The sequence below is a fragment of the Engystomops pustulosus genome, chromosome 2, assembly GCF_040894005.1.
Source record: "Engystomops pustulosus chromosome 2, aEngPut4.maternal, whole genome shotgun sequence".
Lineage (NCBI taxonomy): Eukaryota > Metazoa > Chordata > Amphibia > Anura > Leptodactylidae > Engystomops > Engystomops pustulosus.
Genome location: NC_092412.1, coordinates 66413727 through 66435180, shown reverse-complemented (window position 1 = coordinate 66435180; position 21454 = coordinate 66413727). Strand labels below are relative to the sequence as shown.

Sequence of the window (21454 nt, the reverse complement as noted above, 5' to 3'; positions counted from 1 at the left end):
TAAATTATCCAGACATTTAAAAAATTATGAAAATGTAAAGTAGACAAATGGTAAATGTTATTCAGCAACTTATTTAGGTGGTAAATCTATCTGCCTCTAAACACGATGATTTTGAAAATGGCAAATTTTTTTAAAAAATTCTTTTTTTTTTGTAAATAAATGCAAAACTTATTAACCAAAATTTAGCAAGTACAACATGTGAGGAAAAAACGGAGTTCAAAAGTTATAACCATATAAAGCGACACAAGTCTGAATCCAAAAGATGGGCTGAGCCTTAAGCTATAAAGTGGCTGCGTCTTAAAGGGGTGTATTGAAGCTTGAAGTTGATGACGTGGTACCACTGATTTTTCTTTGTGTATAGACACCCCCCCCCCCTCCTATGGCCTTGCACTTCTAGACACTGAAAGCACCCTTACAGGAACTGCTCTTCTGATCCTATACGCCAGTGATGGTGAACCTTTTAGAGACCAAGTGCCCAAACTGCAACCAAAATCCATGTATTTACCGTGAAGAGCCAACATGGCATTTTAAGCAGTAACTTATTGCTGCCTGTTCTTCCACATCTTTCAATCGTGTAGGCTGCCTGAGACCACCAATACAGTTGAAAGAAGGAAGGAAAGTTCAGTCTCTCGTTGTAGCTTCTCTCCAGGGTCTCTCTGTAGAGAAAGAAAGGTGGGTCCAGCAGGATGAGCTTCAAAGATAATGCAGTTCTGTAAACACCTTCTCACTTTTCCCACAGTTCCAAACAGCCAATGAAGTGTGGCATAAGTTGCCTGGGAATGCAGGAAGATTTGGTCCTATTTAGTGAGCTCTGTCCTGGGACGATTGTCTGAGTGCCCACAGAAATGGCTCTGAGTGCCACTTCTGGCACCCGTGCCATAGGTTTGCCACCACTGCTATACCCAATCTGCACTCTAATAAATTGGACAGCAGGAAATATTTACCACTGTAAATGCTTCTTTATGTATTGACTTCTATATTCCATAGAAAAACAAATAAAATGAATAAGTAAGTTTTTTAACATTTAATACTACATACAGAAGTCCAGTACTGGAGTAAAGAATATAAGGTCACCATAATCGGTGATATTGTATATTCCAATTGTGACTCTCCAGCTTCGGAGATGTTACCACCCCAGATTACATAGATACAAGCTTTTTTTCCTTTACTGTTCATGTGGGGACCCTTAGGGACCAATTACGCTTATTAAATCACCATTTGTTCAAGTGAAGCCTAGTGAAACTCGACATGTGGGAGCAAAGTGCACAAAGAAAGGGCCTCAAGCGCAGTTTGTTGTATGAAGTCTAGGTAAACACACAGTGGAATAGTTATTATTAGATGCTCTGGAGTAAGAGTGTTCTTGGCCTCTAGAATGTGGGTTTCCTTAAAGGCTATGTACACCTTTGCCAGAGCTCCCTCATCCTTCCGCATAGGATTCGAGTAGTAAACTCCTTCTCCCCTCTCATACACAAGCATCAGCTACAAGTTCCAGGAAGTCTTGCTTCTCTCCACTTAGCAATTCCTCCGCTTAGCCATTCCTCTTTACGTCTCACAGCAGATGGCTCAGTCCTTCTGCTCACCTTCCTCTGCCACACTACAGCAAGTCCTTTCTCTCCCCCATCTCACAGCAGACTACTCTGTCCCACTACTCTTTTCACTTGGCCCGTGTTGATCTATGTTCCTCCTCTAGCAGTGTCAATAGATAAGATCTTGTGAATAAATATACATTGTGAATGTATATCCTTATACCATATGGGGAGGGGAAAGACATGGGAGCAGAGAGGAAAGCTAGCACCAGGGAACACCTTATAACCAAAATTCTGAATGTAGGGGAAGCTGCCATTTGTTAATTATGAATTATCGTTCCTGAATTTATGAAATGAAAAGCATATTGAGAAACCTGCTATGTGCATCTTATTTTTTACTATAGGAACTTGATACAATATTTGTGTATTGATTTGTTGCTTAAAGGTGTCCTTAACCTCTAAGGCTTGGTTCTCATTTTATGAACGTGCCTTAGTTTTGTGCTTGTCATTCTTATACAGACTGAGGCTGCATTCACACAGCTGTTGGGGGATGTATATACATCCCCCATTGGCCAGCAATGGGCGCACGGAGCGGTACGGTGCAGCACGCGTGCGGCACTGTACCTTTCCGTGCCCGGGAAAAGATAGGCATGTTCTATCTTTTCCTGTAATACGGGAATCTCTCCCGTGCGCTGACGTGTGCCCGCCGTACACATCTGAATGCTGCCTGATGTGGCTGCATTTCCGGATTTGGACTTATACTTATATATATAAATAGATTTTGGATCAGACTGCAGATTTGTTATCCTGGTCATACTGTTATACATGTGTATGGACTCTTAGATTATGTGTGGATTATCCATACAGAATAGGATTTAAAAAAAAAACATTTACATGCTGCATAAAAACTTGGAAATCACCGTGCTTAAAGGGAAACTGTTGCCACAGTTTTCAAATACAACTATTGCAGGTTCCCATAGAGCCATATTAACTAACTCGCACCCTTGTTTTGACTAAAAAGTGTTTCTTTCATATCCCAATAAAACCAACTTAATAACCTTGCCTTGCATATAGCCGCATCTAGAGCGAGTCAGACGGGGCTTGGCCGCCTCGGGCTGAATCCAGCAGCTCTTCCCCATGCCTTCTCAGCATCAGCAAGTAATGTCCTATGACCAGGGTGACATCATCTAAGGTCTTTTAGCCTACCATTAGCAAACTATACCCTGTGCATATATATATACGGTATATCTGATCACATGAAATCGCAGCAGGCCTCAATGGACTTCTATCCTCCCCATCTTTCATAGAGGCATGCTATGATTTCATGTGATCAGATATATGCATGGGGTACAGTTTACTAACGTTGGGAGTCTAAAAGAACTGGTCACATGACATGCACTGCTGATGCTGAGAAGGCATGGGGTGGAGCTTCTGGATTCTGTCTGAGAAGGCCACGCCTCTTCTGACTTGCTCTAGATGTGGCTATATGCAAGGCAAGGTTATAAAATTGTTTCCTCAGATCCCCATAAAATCAATCTTTAGCTAAAAGAAGGCCTTTAGTTAATGGGGCTCCATGGGAACCTGCCACTAGCTGTATTTGTGAAAAATGTGATGGGTTCCCTTTTAGATCTGATTGTTTGAATCCACATGTTCGTTTTCCAGGCCACCAATGGATATCGGCATCAGGAATTTAGATACCCCACAGCTGCTCATCAGAGTAACCAAAGTGACTTTAGTGAAGCGTTCCTATAATCTGTATTATAAACTAAACATTGTTTTAATTTGTATTATTTGCCTTCTGTAGTTTGAAGAAAATAAAAAGAACCCCAAAGCTTTATTGCTTCAGTAAGTGATGAGGCAGATATATACTAGATAAACAGCGGGAGAGCCCCAGGAGGTTCTGCAGCAGTTCTGCTTTGTAAAAGGATTGTAGTACTCTGAGTAATCACAACGCGGTTTACCAGTCACCAGACAATAGAATGTCTGATTTCACAAAATTGTTGCTAAAACTTCCCAGAAATCTGCTACTTAAAGGATTTCTAAAACGCCACTGGAGATTTATCAGAGAAATGTATTTTGCTCCTCGGCTTAAAACAACAAAGTCAATGTCTTGTGGTAACATCTGGCTAATTGGCTTTTGAGTAAAGCTGTCCCTAAACAAGCTATTTTCAGCTTGTTGATCGAGTGCTGAGAAAGGAGCTTGGCATCAATATCAACTGCACTGCTAATGCCCCTGTAAACACCGATGTGCCGCATGGTGCATGGCACCTGAACAATTGTCCTCAGATGCCTTGGCACTGGGAAGGTGATGATGCTCTGCGTTACTCTCTGCAGCACTACTGCAAATACTACAATCTTATAGGCTTTCTTCTGCAGAATTGCATTTCCACAATGGTTTGATACGCAGGTCATTTTCTTTTCGAATTTGCGGAAGAAATAAGTCTACATCGACTGATTCGACGAAGCAGACGTGATGCAGAAAATAATCTGCAGTTCATGAATGTCGTCAGGTGAATACCAGATAAATCTCTCCCATTGCTAAATTTGATGCATATCCAATAAAGATTTTGCTGTGGATTTGCAGCAAATTCCTCTGCAAGAAAAAGGATTCATAGTAGTACAGCGCACACCGGGTCCTGATGCATGGAGAATGCTCACGGGCTGAGCCTTCTCCAAAGCTGGTAAGTCTTCGCTGCATATTGCAGCAAAGACTTACTGGTAACACCCGCGGGTGCTTTGTTGTCAACGCTGCCGGCGCCTTCAAAAAGATGGTGACGGATGGGCCCCCATCTTGCCTAGGATTGGGAAGCACCGATCCGTCGCCATAACAGCCTCGGGTCTTACGACCCGACCCGAGGCTGTCTTGTTTTGACCCATTCATTACAATGTGCTATCAACACTTTGTAATGAGTGAGGAGGGAAATCCTCATATTCTGTAGTATGGTAGGATCGATCAGACAACTTAGGGTTAAAGTACCCTACGGAGTCTGAAAAATAGTAAAAATAAAAAGTGAAAAAAAATTTAATTAAAAAACCCCTAAAAATTCAAATCACCCCCCTTTCCCTAGAACTGATATTAATATGAATAAACAGTAAAAATCCTAAACACATTAGGTATTGTGGCAGCCAAAAATGCCCGATATGTCAAAATAGAACAGTTTTTCACGGCGTTTAACCTCGTAACGGAAAATAGCGGCCCAAAGTTGAAAATTGCTTTATATCTTTTAAAATGGGGGGAAAAAGTGATTCAAAGGTTGTACAGTCCTAAAAATGTTAGCGTTGAAAAGTCATCAAAAGTCACAAATGATGACACCACCGACCGCTCCGTACGCCAGAGTATGAAATGTTATTAGCGCCAGAAGCTTTTGTACAGGAGTTTTTAATTTTTGTAAACTTTAAAACCTATACAAATTTGTTATCCCCGTGATCACACCGACCCAAAGAATAAAATAGACTTGTCATTTGGGTCGCAAAGTGAAAGCTGTAAAATCCAAGCCCACAAGAAAACTGCGCAAATGCGGTTTTTCACCATTTTCACTGCATATGGAATTTTTTCCTGCTTCCCAGTACACAACATGGAAAATTAAATACAATCACTATGAAGTGCAATTTGTTAAGAAGAAAACAAGCCGTCACAGAGAAAAATAAGTTATAGATTTTTGAAGGTGGGAAGTGAAAAATGGAAGTAAAAAAACTTAAAAGGGCCCGGTCATTAAGGGGTTAAAGGGAACCTGTCAGGGCAATTTGTTACATTAAACTAAACCAGTCTTCATTGTCCAAGCACTATAGGTACGGCGCATGGCAGTGATTATTCCAGCTTAACTTGACACAATGCAAAGGAGGCGCCTGCCCAGGGGAGCATGCAGCCCGGTGTAGGAGACGGGAGTCATGAGCCTTCCTCACCCCTCCCCTCTCCATTGAAAGCCAAGTGGTAGGCGCTGTAATACTGAACATGTTCTATATTTTTCTGTGCGGCCACCCGGCTGTTTTTCTCAAGAAATACAGGGCACTTAACCTTAAAGGACATATGTTTAATTTATAGGTGATCGGGAGCTGACAAATCTCCTCTTTTTACCAGTCCTGCTGCCGTTCTGTTCACTTCATAGATTTGCTCTCTTGCAGTTTGTTGTTGTTAGTTATCTCCTTTGCGGTTTATGTGCCCAAAGTCATGGTAGTTGTCTTGTCTAGTACTCAAACTTGTGTCTATCTCCCTCTCATTGCAGTGTCCAGTAAGACGTGGGGGAAGAACCCGGCCTAACCAGTGTAAAGAAGCGTTTATGCACCTTTCTGGCAGCCGGCCCAGACTCTCCACCAATCTAGACATTTCATTGCAGCGAAGCGTGTGAACAAGGAAACTTCTTTGTGCTTTTGATTCCTACACTAGAGCTTATAAAGATGTCCAGGAAGCACAGTAATAAGGGTGAGTTATTAAAGTATAATTCCTTTTATACCATTTTTTCATTTATAAATTTTTTTTTTTTTTTTTTTTTTCAAATGCTGGTAACTATTCTCCCTTTTTTTTTTTTTGATTATGTGTCTCCTAGAGTTCTTTCCGTATTTCCTAAAATAATTGGCTTTTCAGCATCATAGGTGTGTTCGGAGATTTATATATATGAGTGTACAGAATTTGTGAAACATTAGGGCATGGTGCTAAAAATCTGCACTGAAATCCATTTCAGATCCTTCTTTGTGATCATACCTTAATGGATGGGAAAATTAAAGGGGTTTGACCATGAAAGTAAATTCTCACATTTTGATCCCCTAGTGATGTTTACACAATAAATACCATTTTTAACCCCTTACTTTACAATTTTACTTGGTTTTATTGCAGTGTTGGCTCCTATCATTCCCCTAGCTGGTCAGTGTAAAATTCCAGAGAGACTTCATGATCTTTCTTGTGCTATGTGCTGACAATGTGCTTAGATTATCAGGGTTTATATACACTTTCATTTAGCTTCTGAACATTCACTAGTATCTGACACACAGAAAGAAAGATGAGACGGATAAGAGATTATGAGATGCAAATAACACACACTTGCATTCTCAACTCTGCTACATCTCAGCCACAAGATCTGATCTGCCTCCCTCCCCTGGATAAAGACCTTTTCTGTCTATAGCTTGCTTGCGCTGTTACTTGCCGGCAGGAAGTCTGTGTGTGAGCTTGTGCAAGGGGACGGACTGGAGGCAGAAGGCAGCTCAGTGCAGCATCAAAAAGGAGAATAATATGTATTCCCGACCCTAAAGTCAGAAGATTAACGGTCGGATCACGGGGCAACCAAGATTGTGTACACCAGGACTGATGGACAGGTTCACATTATATCTGTGCAATGCTGTATTTTTGTTAATAACCATGATTTGGAAAATGTGTTGTTTTTTTATCCTGAGGATATGTAAGAATCTTGTCTTTGTGGGAATACCCCTTTTAATGTTTGTACTAATACAGTTGCTCCCAACCTTCCTGCCTTGGAAAAAAATGAAAATCTCAAATATTTATCACCATGACATTAAAGGAAACCTACCACCACAAATCTACCTATAAAGGTAGATCGGGTGGTAGGTGAATCAATGGGACGTGAGGATAGCCCTTTTAAGGGCTAATCCTCACGTCCCCGCACTGTTTTATAAACTTTTATTACTTATATATGTTAATTTACTTATGCGGCTACCGGGGCGTGGAGTAGCCGCATCTGAGGTTACACGAGGCGGCTACTCCACGCCCCGGTAGCCACATTACCCCTCCTACTCACCATGTTCGGCGCGCAGCTGCTCGTAGCTGCGCGCCCTCGTCCGCCGATCCTGCCGTCTGCGCATGCGCAGAACAGCAGGCCCGCGCCTGCGCGGTCACTGCTCTGAAGCCGGGGCTGCGCAGGCGCGGGCCTGCTGTTCTGCGCATGCGCAGACGGCAGGATCGGCGGACGAGGGCGCGCAGCTACGAGCAGCTGCGCGCCGAACATGGTGAGTAGGAGGGGTAATGTGGCTACCGGGGCGTGGAGTAGCCGCCTCGTGTAACCTCAGATGCGGCTACTCCACGCCCCGGTAGCCGCATAAGTAAATTAACATATATAAGTAATAAAAGTTTATAAAACAGTGCGGGGACGTGAGGATTAGCCCTTAAAAGGGCTATCCTCACGTCCCATTGATTCACCTACCACCCGATCTACCTTTATAGGTAGATTTGTGGTGGTAGGTGCCCTTTAAGGGAGCTCTATGAAGTTTAATCCACACACAGTGACCATAGAAAAGACTGCAGGAGCTGCAGACATGGACAGGAATAGCACCAGTTGTAAAATTTTGTAATCCATAGCCATGGGCATGAGCCTGTAGAAGTAAATGGGAATGCGTCCTTGGTGAAGAATCGACAGATGGCACATGGATAAAAACAATGAGGAAGATTTATCATAAGCTAGGACTCTTGCGCTGGTGTATGATGTAAGCCCGTCCCTCCAGTTTAAGTTACCTGATGTATCCATCGGTTGACTGTAATGGAGGCCAAAACTGCACCAGCTACTATCTGGCGCAGTTTTGCAGAGAAACCATGCAAACTATCAAAGTGAAAGTTCACATGGTCTAGGTCACTGGTGGTGAACCTATGGCACGGGTGCCAGAGGTGACACTCGGAGCCCTCTCTGTGGGCACCCAAGCCATTACCCAGCACAAAGGTCACCATTCAGGACTCAAGACCTCCTCCTGCAGTCACAGGCAGGCCAGGATGTACCATGTTCGGCGGTATTTTAAAGTGACTTGAGGTGTTGGAGGAGGTGTGGATAGAGCTGGATTATCATTGTAATCCCTTCTCCGGACCTGTTATTCATGCTGTTAACAATAATAATCCGAATTTCTCCTTTCTACTATATTGGTGTACTCAGGACGACAATATGTTTCAAACCTGTGAGTTAATTTTAAATTGGACTTTGTGAAAAGTGTTATGTAGCTTTTGCTTGTAGTTTCGGCACTCAGTCCCTAAAAAGTTCACCATCACGGTCTAGGTAGTGCGCAGGGCAGGAATGGGGAAAATAATCGCAAGGCATTACAATTATATCAGGGCTTAACGTGGAGTCTTTAAGAATGTTCCAGAAAATAACAGGATTCCAGTGAATTCTGAATTATCAGCAGTAAGTGATGGTCACAATCTCGAGTTGGCAGACAGTTTTGCATGTAATTTTAGCATTTCTTCTAATGACCTCACAGAAAGCTTACATTGTTTAGGATCTTGGCTAACTACCACTGCACTATTTATCTAGGCAGGATAAGCGTTTATGTAAATGGCATCTATTCTTTTTATTGCTGATTATAGTCTTTATTTGCAACCACAATATAAATGTTTAAATGGGTGCTGTCTCCCGGCTGAATTACCTGCTCTATGAAACAGCTGTATACCTGTGTCCAAAGCCTTTGCTGTATGAAGGCACAAAGGCCTCCTACCATGTTTATAACACTGTGCCAATATATTTTGTAATTTTAACTTCATTTATTTATCTTTTGGACATCAATCCCGAATGAAATAAAACATATTTTAAAACCCTTACTTGTGAATAGGTTAACATACAATAGACATAATAAAATCAATTTTCCCTGATTTCCATTTGACGTTCCAGTGGCCCAGCTTCAGGGGCTCTAAGTCTCTGGGGAGTATCATGAAGTCAGGGAATATGTCATGGAATATGCGATCACCTGTCATCCACCCCATAACCAGGGGCCACACTGGAGCTGCACATTTGGATTACTGGGGTAGAAAATGTATCATTTATCATGGGTAGTAATGAAACGGCTCTTGCACCTGTGTGACCATGGTCGCATTTCTATCCACTAGAAGCTTTCTATAGCAGGACAACAAGCAGAGAAAACCGTGAGGAATTGATACAGAAACTACGTTGAAAAACTGAATGCCTTTTTCCTTTCAGAAATCGTATCAATTATTTGCTAAAAATGGACAACCGCTTAAAATACATCTGGGGCCATAAATGCAATTCAGTGATTGAACAGTCGCCCCTTGATCTACCATTTGCAGAAGACTATTAGTCCCAGCTAAAGACTGGGTCTGATAAGCCCTATCTGTGTTAAAGTGACAGCTGTAATACACTGGAATACAGAAGTATTGAAGTGGATTAAAGGAGTTTTCCAGCTCAAAAACAAAGCTGGTTTAATGCTTCTTGGTGCTAAAATAACTTTGATTAAAGTTGCCTTCCCCCTCTGCTCTAATTATGGAGACCCAGTTGTGACTCCTTTAGCTGCTGTCCTGCGGTTGCAATCACTTCAGCAGGTTGATATCTTTAGTAGTAACTTCCTCAACCACAGCACGTGCCCCAAATCTTACCCTTCCATGAGATAAGGGGGGTGTTTACCTTTGGGGCTAGTGAGAGCTGCTCTGTTATACATTATTTGTGACATTCACATTGATTTACTACTAAAGACCAATCCTATACCCCAACCTGAAATAATGTTTTTAAACTTGCAAAGTCAATGCAGTAAAGAGGAGATAAAACTATGCCAGAATTGCTTATGATCTTTCTATTAAAAAAAAAAAAACCCCATAAAATTCTGGCTCTCATCAACAAACAAATCAAAAGAAACAAAGAACCAGAAAGTACCATCGCTGTAAGAAGCTCAAAGGATATCCAGCCGTAATCACTTGTGCATGGTTCCTCAGACCTGTGTGTGACTGGCTGTGGTAAGCACAGCATTGATCCCCACAGGCCCGCTGCCCTTTGTTTTGTTTCATATTAATAATCTGTGTTACCATATACATATATATGAAGAATTTCATGTGCAAGCCACCAGGTGACCAGAGAAATGGCTTTGCTGCTTTAAATGCTACCATATATACTCTAGTATAAGCCAAGTTTTGCAGCACAAGTTTTGTGTGGAAAATTCCCCACTCGGCTTCTACTCGGGTGTATAAAACAAACAAACAGACGTCCATTACGACGTCCCTGGCAGCTTCTATTCATGACCACTCCGTGGACAGCGCCTCTTCTTTCCTCACAGTTGGAGGAGCTGCGTCAGAATGGTTATTTGGTAGTTTTTTTACGGGAAGGCTATACACTACAGCGGGCTGGCAGGCCATACACTTCAGGGGGGTGGAAGGCTATTATTGAAGCTGTGTAATATGGTTGAAAAAGGCTTGTGATACAAGCCAAAAACACGTTCCTTGTCCCTGCTTTATTATGCTGTAAATTCACCACAATAAACGTTTGAGCTGATGAAGATTGCAAGTGCCAGGATCTGTTTGATACTTCATTGTGGCATTGGCCAAACCCAGAGCACCGCTCACTCAGAGTTCCGTCTACCTGTTGCGAATTGTAATTCCCTATGGGAGGTGGGCAGGCTATACCCTACGTTGGCTAGGCTATACCCTACAGGGGGGGGGCGGTCCAGCTGGGCTATACCCTGCATGCCCGCCCCCTGTAGTGTATAGCCTGCCTTTTAGTGCTTCTGTGAGGTGTATGTGTGGTGGTGTTTTGGTGCAGTTGCGGAGCAAGTGATATTTTGAAACCTTTCATTGTGCCAAATGAACCTAGGACAATGCAAACCCGCTTTGACACCCTGCTTGAATTTTTCACAATAGGACTGGATTCATTTGTTGTGACTTTTCATAAGGCGCAAATTGACTGCTGTCCCACCCTGGTGTATGGGCTGCTACTTTTTTTTTTTTTTGCAAATGTTGCAAACAAGTCACAAAGTTTATATGAAAGTAAATGGGAATGTTTGAAGGATATTTCCTACCCTCCCTGAGGATGTTTTTCATTTAGTGGTGTAAAAGCTGGTGACTGGTTCCCTTTAACGGGGGAAGTGTGCCTAATGGATCCTTGTCATTCCTATCCTAATGCAGTGGTGGTGAACCTGTGGCGCAGGTGCCAGAGGTGGCACTCATAGCCCTTTCTATGGGCACTCAAGCCATCACCCTAGGACAGAGTTCACCAAACACTGAATCTTCCTGCAGTCCCATTCAAATTAAGAGATGCTGCTCTCAGTGCTATTCGACACTTGGTTGTCTGTTGAACTGCGGGAAAAGTGAGAAGGTTTTGACAGAACTGCATTATCTTTGGAGGTCATCATGCTGGACCCATCCATTCATCCTTTACAGAGAGACCCTGGAGAGAAGCTACAATGATAATCTGTATTTGCACTCCTTCTTTGAACTGGTGGCCTCAGACCGCCGATACAATTGGAAGTTGTGGAAGAACAGGTAGCAATAAGTTACTGTTTAAAATTTCATTTTGGCACTTCTCGGTAAATAAGTGGATTTCGGTTGTAGTTTGGGTACTCGGTATCTGAAAGGTTCGCCATCACTGTCCTAATGCCAAAAGACTGGACACCAGGAGACACTTCTATAATGCCAACATGTTAATCAATTATGGCTAAGTGTTACAGTAGATTGTGGAGAAGAAGGCTCATGATCGCCCTGTGATGTCATGTATTCGTAAAAGAACTTAAATTGTACCTGTCAGCTGCAGGGGAGTAAAGTATGCTTCTTCTTTAATGGAGAACATGACACAGCACTAAAGAGCAGGGATTCTCTCCTCATATGACTTCACACAGAAGTACTTTGGGCATTGTATGCTGTGAAAACTGGAGAACTGCACTTTAGCGCTTTGTAATTCTGGATGATCTGAGACATACAGCCTGTCATACATTACAATTTGGAATGAAGATGTGTTCAGTAGAGCAGAGGTTGAGATGAATAGCAGGTGACTCATTCCACCACCCCAAAATGTGAAGGGGGGGGGGGGGCATGGCCAGTGGAGGAGCGAACTGTCTATAGCCTATGCCTAAATGGCTGTACCTGGAGTGGAAGTGCTCTGCCACATCCGTGCAGCCAGAGTCTCATGATAATTTATTTACTTTATTAGCAACTACCTGGCTGTTGTCACTATAGTTAATCATCTACAATTACCCCCATGTCTTTTCGTTTGTAGTTAATTGACTCTTTAAAAACATAATTATACATTTTGTTTCTCTGCCCATTCCTCCAGTTTTCACAAATCCCTCTGTTATACTATCGGCCTCCAGTATTATTTACTTTACAGAGCTTAGTATCATCTGCAAATATTGAAACTCTATTTTGTGTAAATCCTTTCAGGGTCATTAATAAAAAATTTTTTAAGAAGGGTGCCCCATAATGACACCTGTGGGACTCCACTTGCAACTTCAACCCAATATGACAACGTGCCATTAGAGGGGTATTCCCACGAAGACAAGATTCTTGCATATACTCAAGATACCAAACTAACACATTCTCTATTTCCATTTAGCAAAAAATACAGCATTTCACAGATTTAATTCCAATCTATCTTTTTCAGTCCTGGTGTTTACAGTCTTGGTTGTCCCTGAATACGACCATCATTCTTCTGACTATGGTCAGATTCTTGAATAAATTCATGAATAGATTTTCTTATCTGCACACTGCAGAGCTCTCTGCTTCCTTCCCCTCCCACCTTGCATTACAAGACAAGCTCAGACATGGGCACTTCCTGTCCGCAAGCAACATTGTGCAGAGACTTAGTGGTTTCATCCTGGTGGGGGTTTTTTCACATCAATGACTTTTGGCACTGAACCCCTTTTGGCTTTTGTACACCTAGAGATTAGTTTTCTCTTCCTGGTTTATTGACCCATTTTTTTTGAGTGGACTTTTTCACATTGCAGTCTTTTTTTCATTGATCAGTTGTCAACTTAGTACCTGTTCTTTTTTGTGTTAACTGACAGAATTGGATCAGTGGAAATCCATCTTATGGAATTCATAATCTCATCTCTGATCTGTCTCCTCTCTTTTTCAATGTGTCAAATGCTAGTAGAAACCCTGTACCCTGATAATCTAAGCACATTGTCAGCACACAGCATCTTATAGTGAAGTGTCTGCTTAGAGAGTCACCACCCACACTCTGGATTTTTTACAATTCTACACCAGCCCTGCATACCATAAAAATGTGTTATCTTGCAGCTGTCAGGGAAAGTGTGCTGGGCACCGCTCTATTAACGCCATGCGTCAGGAATTGCAAATGTTTTAAGGCTTATATGTAAAAAAAAAAAACAAGCCCTTATAAATGTCCCCATTGTCATCCAAAAGTCAAAATCCTCTGTTCCTGCTACAGATCCACTGAAGTCCCTGCTTAAAGCTGATGCACACTCATCTAATTATGCATGTGCATGGGGGAGTTTTGCGGAATTATTTATGAAAAAGCTATATCCTAAAATTTCACTAAGCCTTTTGCTAAAGTAATTATTGCAATTATGTATAAAAGCCTTTAATGAACTTTTTGGCGTTTAAAGGAAATACATGTAAGGGAACAGGCAGGTAGAACAGGACATTGATGTGTAGATATGTGTAAACACAACACATATCTGCATAGTACTTAAAGGGGAGCTGTCAGTTAAGCTAAGACACACTAACTAAACACCCCTGAGGAAGCCACAGCAGGTGGCGATACGCGTGGGCCGGTTATCCCCAGCGCCCTCTTGTGTGCATGTTTGCCGCACAGGTAATACTTATCTTTTGATTTAGGTTAGCAGTGTGGTACCATCTATTTATTTACTTTGACTTGCATATAGTCATACTCTATACAAAAACCCCCCCTCTCTTTTGTAACTTTTTTGCAATCCGCTTGCATTATATATTGGTACCACATTCTCCCTAGCTCAATGTGTAATCCCTTATAGCAGTGGTGGCAAACCTATGGCACGGGTGCCAGAGGTGGCACTCAGAGCCATTTCTGTGGGCACTCGGGCCAGGACAGAGTTAACCAGATAGGATCAAATCCACCAAATCTTCTTGCAGTCCCAGGCAACTTAAGAAATGCTGCTCTCAGCGCTATTTTACAGCAACACTTGATTGGCTGTCTGGAACTGCAGGAAAAGTGAGAACTGTTGAAAGAACTGCAATATCTTTGGAGGTCCTCCTGCTGGACCAACCATTCTTCCTCTACAGAGAGGAAAGGCCAATACAGTTGAAAGATGTGTAAGAACAGGTAGCAATAAGTTTCTAATTAAAATGCAATGTTGGCACTTCACGGTAAATACATGGAATTTGGCTGTAGTTTGGGCACTTGGTCTCAAAAAGGTTCGCCATCACTGCCTTATAGGATAATATTGTTGTATCTCTTTTTGTGTTACATAAGGCTTTAGTCTCCAGGGGGAGCTGGTGGTCCAAGGATCACTAACACTATCACATGTTTGGTTTTTCTGTGGTAGATTATTTTGTGACTCTGCTCACATTTTTTAATGGTTTTTATTCTCTTTTTTTTCTTCTTCGTGTTGTGGTGTTTTTTGATATATGAATAAAGAATGTATTGTCTTTGTCACTTGGCATGTATTTATATTCTTGCAGCTCAGCTGCATGGCTGATGAGGATGTGCCTTCTGTACAGCTGCTTAGCTACATCTTTTCTCCCTCAGGAATGAGAGAGACTCTGGCTGTGTGTAACTTGCTGAAGAAAGTGCCTGAGGGAGGGGGGATTACTTGGGTTTTCTCTTCAGCGAGTTGCACACAGCTAGTGTATCTGTCATTTATTGGGGAGGGGTATAAGGTAGCAGAGGTGAGTGGGCTTGGCTAAAGAGAAAGCAGGAGGTGCAGCTGAGCTGTAAGAACATTAATATGGTTAGTCGACTTTACATGGACTGTGGAATTTTACAGGCATGGGAAGGAAGAATACAGGGATAGTTGCACAAACAAAAGCTTGATGAAAGCGAGAACAAACTGTTTTTTTTTTCCATTTTCTACCTCGGTCTTGATGTTTCTGCCCTATAAGGGATTCTGTACTGACCACTTTGCTTCAATACAATATTCACAGATGATGTGAAACCAAGAAAAATGCAAATGTTAAGCTAGAGGTTTCCTGTACAGGCGGTCCCCTACTTAAGGACACCCGACTTACAGACAACCCATAGTTACAGACGGACCCCTCTGCCCACTGTGACCTCTGGTGAAGCTCTCTGGATGCTTTAAAATAGTCCCAGATTGCAATAATCAGCTTAAAAGTGTCTGTAATGAAGCTTTATTGATAATTCTTGGTCCTATTACAGCAAAAAAATTTGAAACTCCAATTGTCACTGGGGCAAAAAAAAAAAATTGTCGGGAACTACAATGATAAAATATACAGTTTCGACTTACATACAAATTCAACTTAAGAACAAACCTACAGTCCCTATCTTGTATGTAACCCGGGGACTGCCTGTATTGTGTTAAATTGCCAGATGGCGTCTGTGAGTTGAAAAAGCAAAGTTTCTCTAAAAAAGACTCTATGTGGTGAGAGTTGCTGGTCCTCATGTATCAGATCTAGCTTACTTGGTGTCTTGTTCATAGTAAATTTTTTTTATATTTAATGACATTGTTCAATATAATGATTAGTGGACCCATAGGTTTAGTGCTTATGTTTTAGTCAGACAATTTTTTTTGTTTGTTTCAACTTTTTATAAAACTTAATTGTGGTTAAAATGGAAAATAGTGTGAACATACCTCATGCTAACAGAGCACCCCTTTAATATCTAACAAAGTGGCGCTAATGAAACTGTCTATGGTGCTTAATCATGAGCTCATGACAGAATACAGAAGCTACTTTTGTATAGGAACATTTTCTAAAGTTTACCTGCCTTTCTTTCCCTCAAGGCAGTCTTACCGGAACACAGAATCTCCTAACTCTAAGCAGTTATTGTCTTAACTGAAATAATGACACCTTTAATAAAACTCAAGTCATCATTGTCCTGTCTGTAGTAAGGATTACTGTAGGGAGGATCCAGGTGTGCAGGTCATAAAACCTATGCTCGCAGCTCCGCACAAGTTTTGTTCACAAATTAAATGAAAGGGATATCCTTTCACAGAAAAAGCAACATGCTCTATATTCCAAGTGGATTCCGCGCCGATTCCATTAAATATACCGGGAATGCAATTCATAATCTTCCTTGGATCAAGTGAACAGGAGCACAATAGAAGAGGGCGAGCACTGGAGGTGGGATCACAGCGGTCAGGGTAAGTAGTTGGACTCTTCTCACCGTCCCATTTCTCAAGCAGTTGCCTGACCTGCTTATGACTTCTGTAGTCTCAACACTTGGGTGCCTGAAACTGCCATGACAACAAACCTGCGTAAATACGTCTGCTGAACAACACCATTGATGTGCAGTCATTGTATTCAAGGACGATGATCCATCAGTAGAATAAGGCGCCTAGTGTTATCTTGACTGTAATCCAAGGGCTAGAACGTGCTTACAGATTAATATTAATAGTTGTAGATGTCTCCAAATTTAAGTCGCAATAACCTCTTGCGCTGCTTAGCTGCCCTATGACAAGTTTAGCTCTGTTATTTATGAATATAACCCAAATTAGATACGTCCTACATAGGAGTAAGGGTAACTCCCCCCCCCCCCCCCCCCCAACCTAAATCACAACACCCTACAAACAGGGGAACTCACAGAATATATTAAAAAGTTTACTCTTTTATTGTATCGAAATTAAGACAAAACCACACATTGACAATTACATACATTTTTAAGATGATCCCAAGAATAAAATGGAGCCAGGCAACCCAGCTGTAACAAACCAATATTACATTATGTTTCAGTATCAAGTGTTAACATCTCCATTGATTAATCCAAACAGTTTCTTTTTATAGTAAAAGTTAGGCTGATTGTTACCTTACTGCTGTGTCTGCTGTCTGCCCCTCACCCCTGCCTGGCTCCATTTTATTCTTGGGATCATCTTAAAAATGTATGTAATTGTCAATATGTGGTTTTGTCTTAATATCGATACAATAAGAGTAAACTTTTTAATATATTCTGTGAGTTCCCCTGTTTGTAGGTTGCTGTTAATTATGAAGTATACATCGGTACTAAATCCTCAATAAGGAACTGTATCAATTACACCCCCAGAGCCCTTCTGAGTCGTAAGCATAATTTTAAAAGTTGATTTTAGAAGGAAGATGCATAACAAATATAAGAAGATTACCACAGTCACAGTGCCTGGATCTCTGAGTTGGGGCTCTTTCACATTGGTGTTGTTTTTCAGGTCTGTGATTTCAGTGATTTTTGTGGATGTCTCATGAAGTCATTAGTTTCCATGGGTGTTTGCACATTGGATTGTATTTTCATTGATCCGAATAAATTATGAAACCTTTTTTTTCCAATTTTTTTTTTTTCCCACTGATGCGGACCATGGAAAGCAATAGAAGTCTATGGATCCACCAAAAAAAAAAAACTGATACAACTGAAAAAAACAGGTGTGATGTTTTCAAAGCAATGTTAAACCTTCATCACCAATGCCAATGTGAAAGAGCCCTAAGTGTCCCTTGTCTATCATGCCTGATTTATTTACTGTAGATTTCCTTTAAGAACACCTGATTGATTGACTCCTAGTTGCAGATGGATCTCTTGGCCTACTATGACCTCTGGTGAAGCTCTCTGGATGCTGATAATATACTAACCTTTGTGCCCAGGCTGCAATAATAAACTGTAAGAGGGTATTAGAGGTGTCTACAATGAAGCTTCATTTGTTAATCCTTGTTCCAACCAGTTGTGAATGGGACGAAAACTTTATCAAGAGGTACACTTACAGTTACACACAAAATAGGGCAGTTCCAACGTGCATACAAATTAAACTTTTAATTAAACCTTTTGAAAACTATTTTTATTTTGTGAATGAAAAGAGCAGATAACAGCGGTAAACTTTGTTACATAGGGCCTTAAGAAAAACTGCTTCTGAGTGCCTTTATTTCTCCTCTTTCTCCTGCAGTGAGCATTATACTTGAAAGCATTCAGAGCCAGATCCACCTCATGCAGATAAGCAGGCTGTACATTTACTATTTCCATCCCTCCACATTTCAGCTCTCTGAAGTTACTATACTATTCAAGGATTATCTGAAAAGAGTTAAGTCCTTAGGAATATTATCAGGATATGATCAGTGGTCAGTGCTTTATGAAAAGATGGAGCTAATTTACAAAAATTGCTTAAATAGGGAAGAAAAGCAGGGGAAAGGGACCCGGGAACACATTTCTATATTAAAGTATATTACAAACTTTACTACTTTCAGGTTTAAAAAAACTTTGGAGAAGGTTTGGTTACACTTTAAGAACAAACTTATTGAATCAGTCATAACCTGCTTTAGTAAAGAGAAAATGTTTACTGAACTTATTAGTAGATTTGTGTAAAGTTTGTTAAAAACAGCCTGCAACAGATTTTTTTCATACCATGTAGAGGGTCAGGATAACCCATTTATGATGTAACTGAGGTCGTTCTACAATTCAGCTTCCATTGGACTATTGAAATGAGGATTCTCTTATCACAGAAGAGAGGTCATATTGACATAGGTTATATACCTGGACGCCCTTTATTAGGCAGCACACCAAACAATTCCCCTTTCTACAGTCACCTTCCATTTAATCTAGTGATGTTTCTTCAATGAAAATGCTACTTATATGTATTTAACTGAATTATTTGTACTTGACAACCTCATAACTATTGGTGGTATAATTTCATAGACTAAAACAATACTTGGGGATTAACAATAAGGGATTGTACCAAGTTTGATTGTTGTCCCCTAACCATATGATGGGCAATAACAATATGATCAGTGGGTGTCCAATTGTGGGGACTACAGGAGGTCACAAGGAATGGGTTCATGCTCTAATTTAGGCAGTAAGTCTTGCATGGTCTCTGACACTCTATTCAATACTATTGGACATAGTGCTTGGCTCTCCTGTGCAGTCCCGGATTTTGGGCTCTCTCCCACTCAGCAGGAGGTATGTTGCAGGAAATGTATTCTCTGTCGTCATCCTCGAGATGCAGACAGAGTTGACTACAGTGATAATGCAGAGAGCAGGCCTCGCTGTGCCTCCTATAATATGAGGGGGAACTGCTGGGGAAGTGGCACAGTATGAAGAGGGAGCTGCTTGGGGGGGGGGGCAGCACAATATGAGGGGGAGCTGCTTAGGGGAGGGCTCACTATGAAGGAGGAGCTGCTTGGGGGGGAGGCACACAGTATGAAGGGGGAGTTGCTTGTTGGGACCGGCACTATATGAAGGGGGAAATGCTTATGGGGAGGCGGTGTTGTATGAAGGGGGAGCTGCTTATGGGGAGGCGGCAGTGTATGAATAATAATTTTTTATATAGCGCTTGCAGATTACACAGCGCTCCACAAAGCTTGCCAAATCAGTATGAAGGTGGAGTTGCGTATGGGGAGGCGGCACTGTATGAAGGGGAAGCTGCTTATGGGGAGGTGGAACTGTATGAAGGGGGAGCTGCTTATGGGGAGGTGGCCCTTGATGTAGATTTCTGCACCTTTTAGTCAGTGACACAGGGGTATAGGAAAATACATGTGAACATAACGTAAAGGAAATCTACCATCCAAATCCAGCATATCATAGATCCAGGAAACGTGACACTGGTGACCTTATTTGTTCTATGCAAGGCCTCCTTTCTTCTTAAATCAACTTTTACATTTATGCTCTAGGGGTTGATGCCAGCCGCTCTGTGTTGCAGATTCACATGTTGTTAGTGTGCAAGAAGCACTTCCCCCTTCCCATTGTGTGCTGAGGGAGCAGAGGGGCAGACAGTCTACTAGCCTGTGAAGATGTTGCAGGGAGGGGCTCTGGTAATACCTCCAGGAGCCCTTCTGGCACATTAGCATAATTTTAGAAGCATGGAAGCAATGAATAACAAATGTAAGAAGATTACCACAGTCACGGTGCCTGCATCTAGTAATTGTCCCTGGTTTATCATGCTTGATTTTCATGGTAGATCTCCTTAAAGGGATATCCAGGTGGTGGGCTTCTATTCTAAGAAATAGATTCCTGTCTTGTTTCTTGGTTTAGAGAATGTTTCAAAATATTTAGTGCTGTCCATTGTTGTCATATTTTGGAAAAAAATAAAATGATCTGGTTTTGTAACCGGTTTATATCCTGGTACGGCCCTGCGTACACAGTAAAGATACCTGAAGTAACTTGTGTTATTTCCTTTACCTTCTGACAGCGCAGACAATGGTGGATACTGCAGAGTGATTTATCTTGGATCCGCTGCTCTTCTGGTGATTCATTACATGAGCACAGTGACCTGCTCTAGTACAGCCGCCTTATTTACTCATCTCATTGCCCTGAACCAGAACTCGCTTTACTTTCATTTCAGGTCATTGCGAATCCTAACTTTCATGATCTTTAAAAGATTAGTCTGGTCTTCTCTGTACACCTCATATGTAGCACATAGTGATATTGTAGGCCTATGACATTTTATAAACCTTTACTCTTGTTGTGGCATCTTTCCATCAATGTTCCTGCTGAGAAGTTACTAGATTGTGCTTATGAGCACTAAATATGCTCTTTCCATTTCTTTCCTGTGATATCAGAAATTGGGCAACATAAGAGCTGCCATAACATATACGAAGGACCTTAGAAGGCCATTTTCAAATGTCTTTGTCTAAATAAAGCACCTGTCAGTGAATGTATGTGTAACCCCAGATCATAATATAACTTTTAGTAAACTTGTATGAAAATCTCAGATAATTAGCTTTCATGCAGATGTAAATGTGGAAGGCAACTGTATAGCCTCACAGACTGGACAATTGTAGGTTCCTATTTATATGGAGAGAAGGATCATCGTCCTGTCCTTCCAACAGGCAAATTCTACCAGCTATAGCCGAATCTGTGATGCTGTGCTGAGGCATCATGGGTCAAAAAAACTCTCCTGTAGTTTTGAATTTTAGATTTCATGTAAAGTACAAAATCTTAAAGGAAACCTACCACTTGAAGTGGCAGGTTTCCGATGGCAATACCGGGCACCAGCTCAGGGTGAGCTGGTGCCGGAGCTTATTTTAGTTAGTGTTTTAAACCGCGGTATCGCGGTTTAAAACACTTTTTAAACGTTATAGCCGGCGCAGGCAGGTACGCGCTCGGCGCTTACCGTGCACGCGGCTACATAGGAAGTGAATGAGAGCCGCGCGCATGGTAAGCGCCGAG

The 21454-nt window shown here is 41.6% G+C and overlaps 1 protein-coding gene across 1 annotated transcript in view; it reads left to right on the top strand.

Annotated features, from left to right (window-relative positions):
* The window catches only part of SPATS2 (spermatogenesis associated serine rich 2), a 53632-nt gene that overhangs the window by 11400 nt on the left and 20778 nt on the right, over positions 1–21454 (top strand). The window contains exon 2 of the mRNA XM_072135112.1: positions 5750–5946. Within this exon, the coding sequence (XP_071991213.1) occupies positions 5922–5946 (25 nt within the window). The 5' untranslated portion in view covers positions 5750–5921. The remainder of the gene's footprint in view (positions 1–5749; positions 5947–21454) is intronic.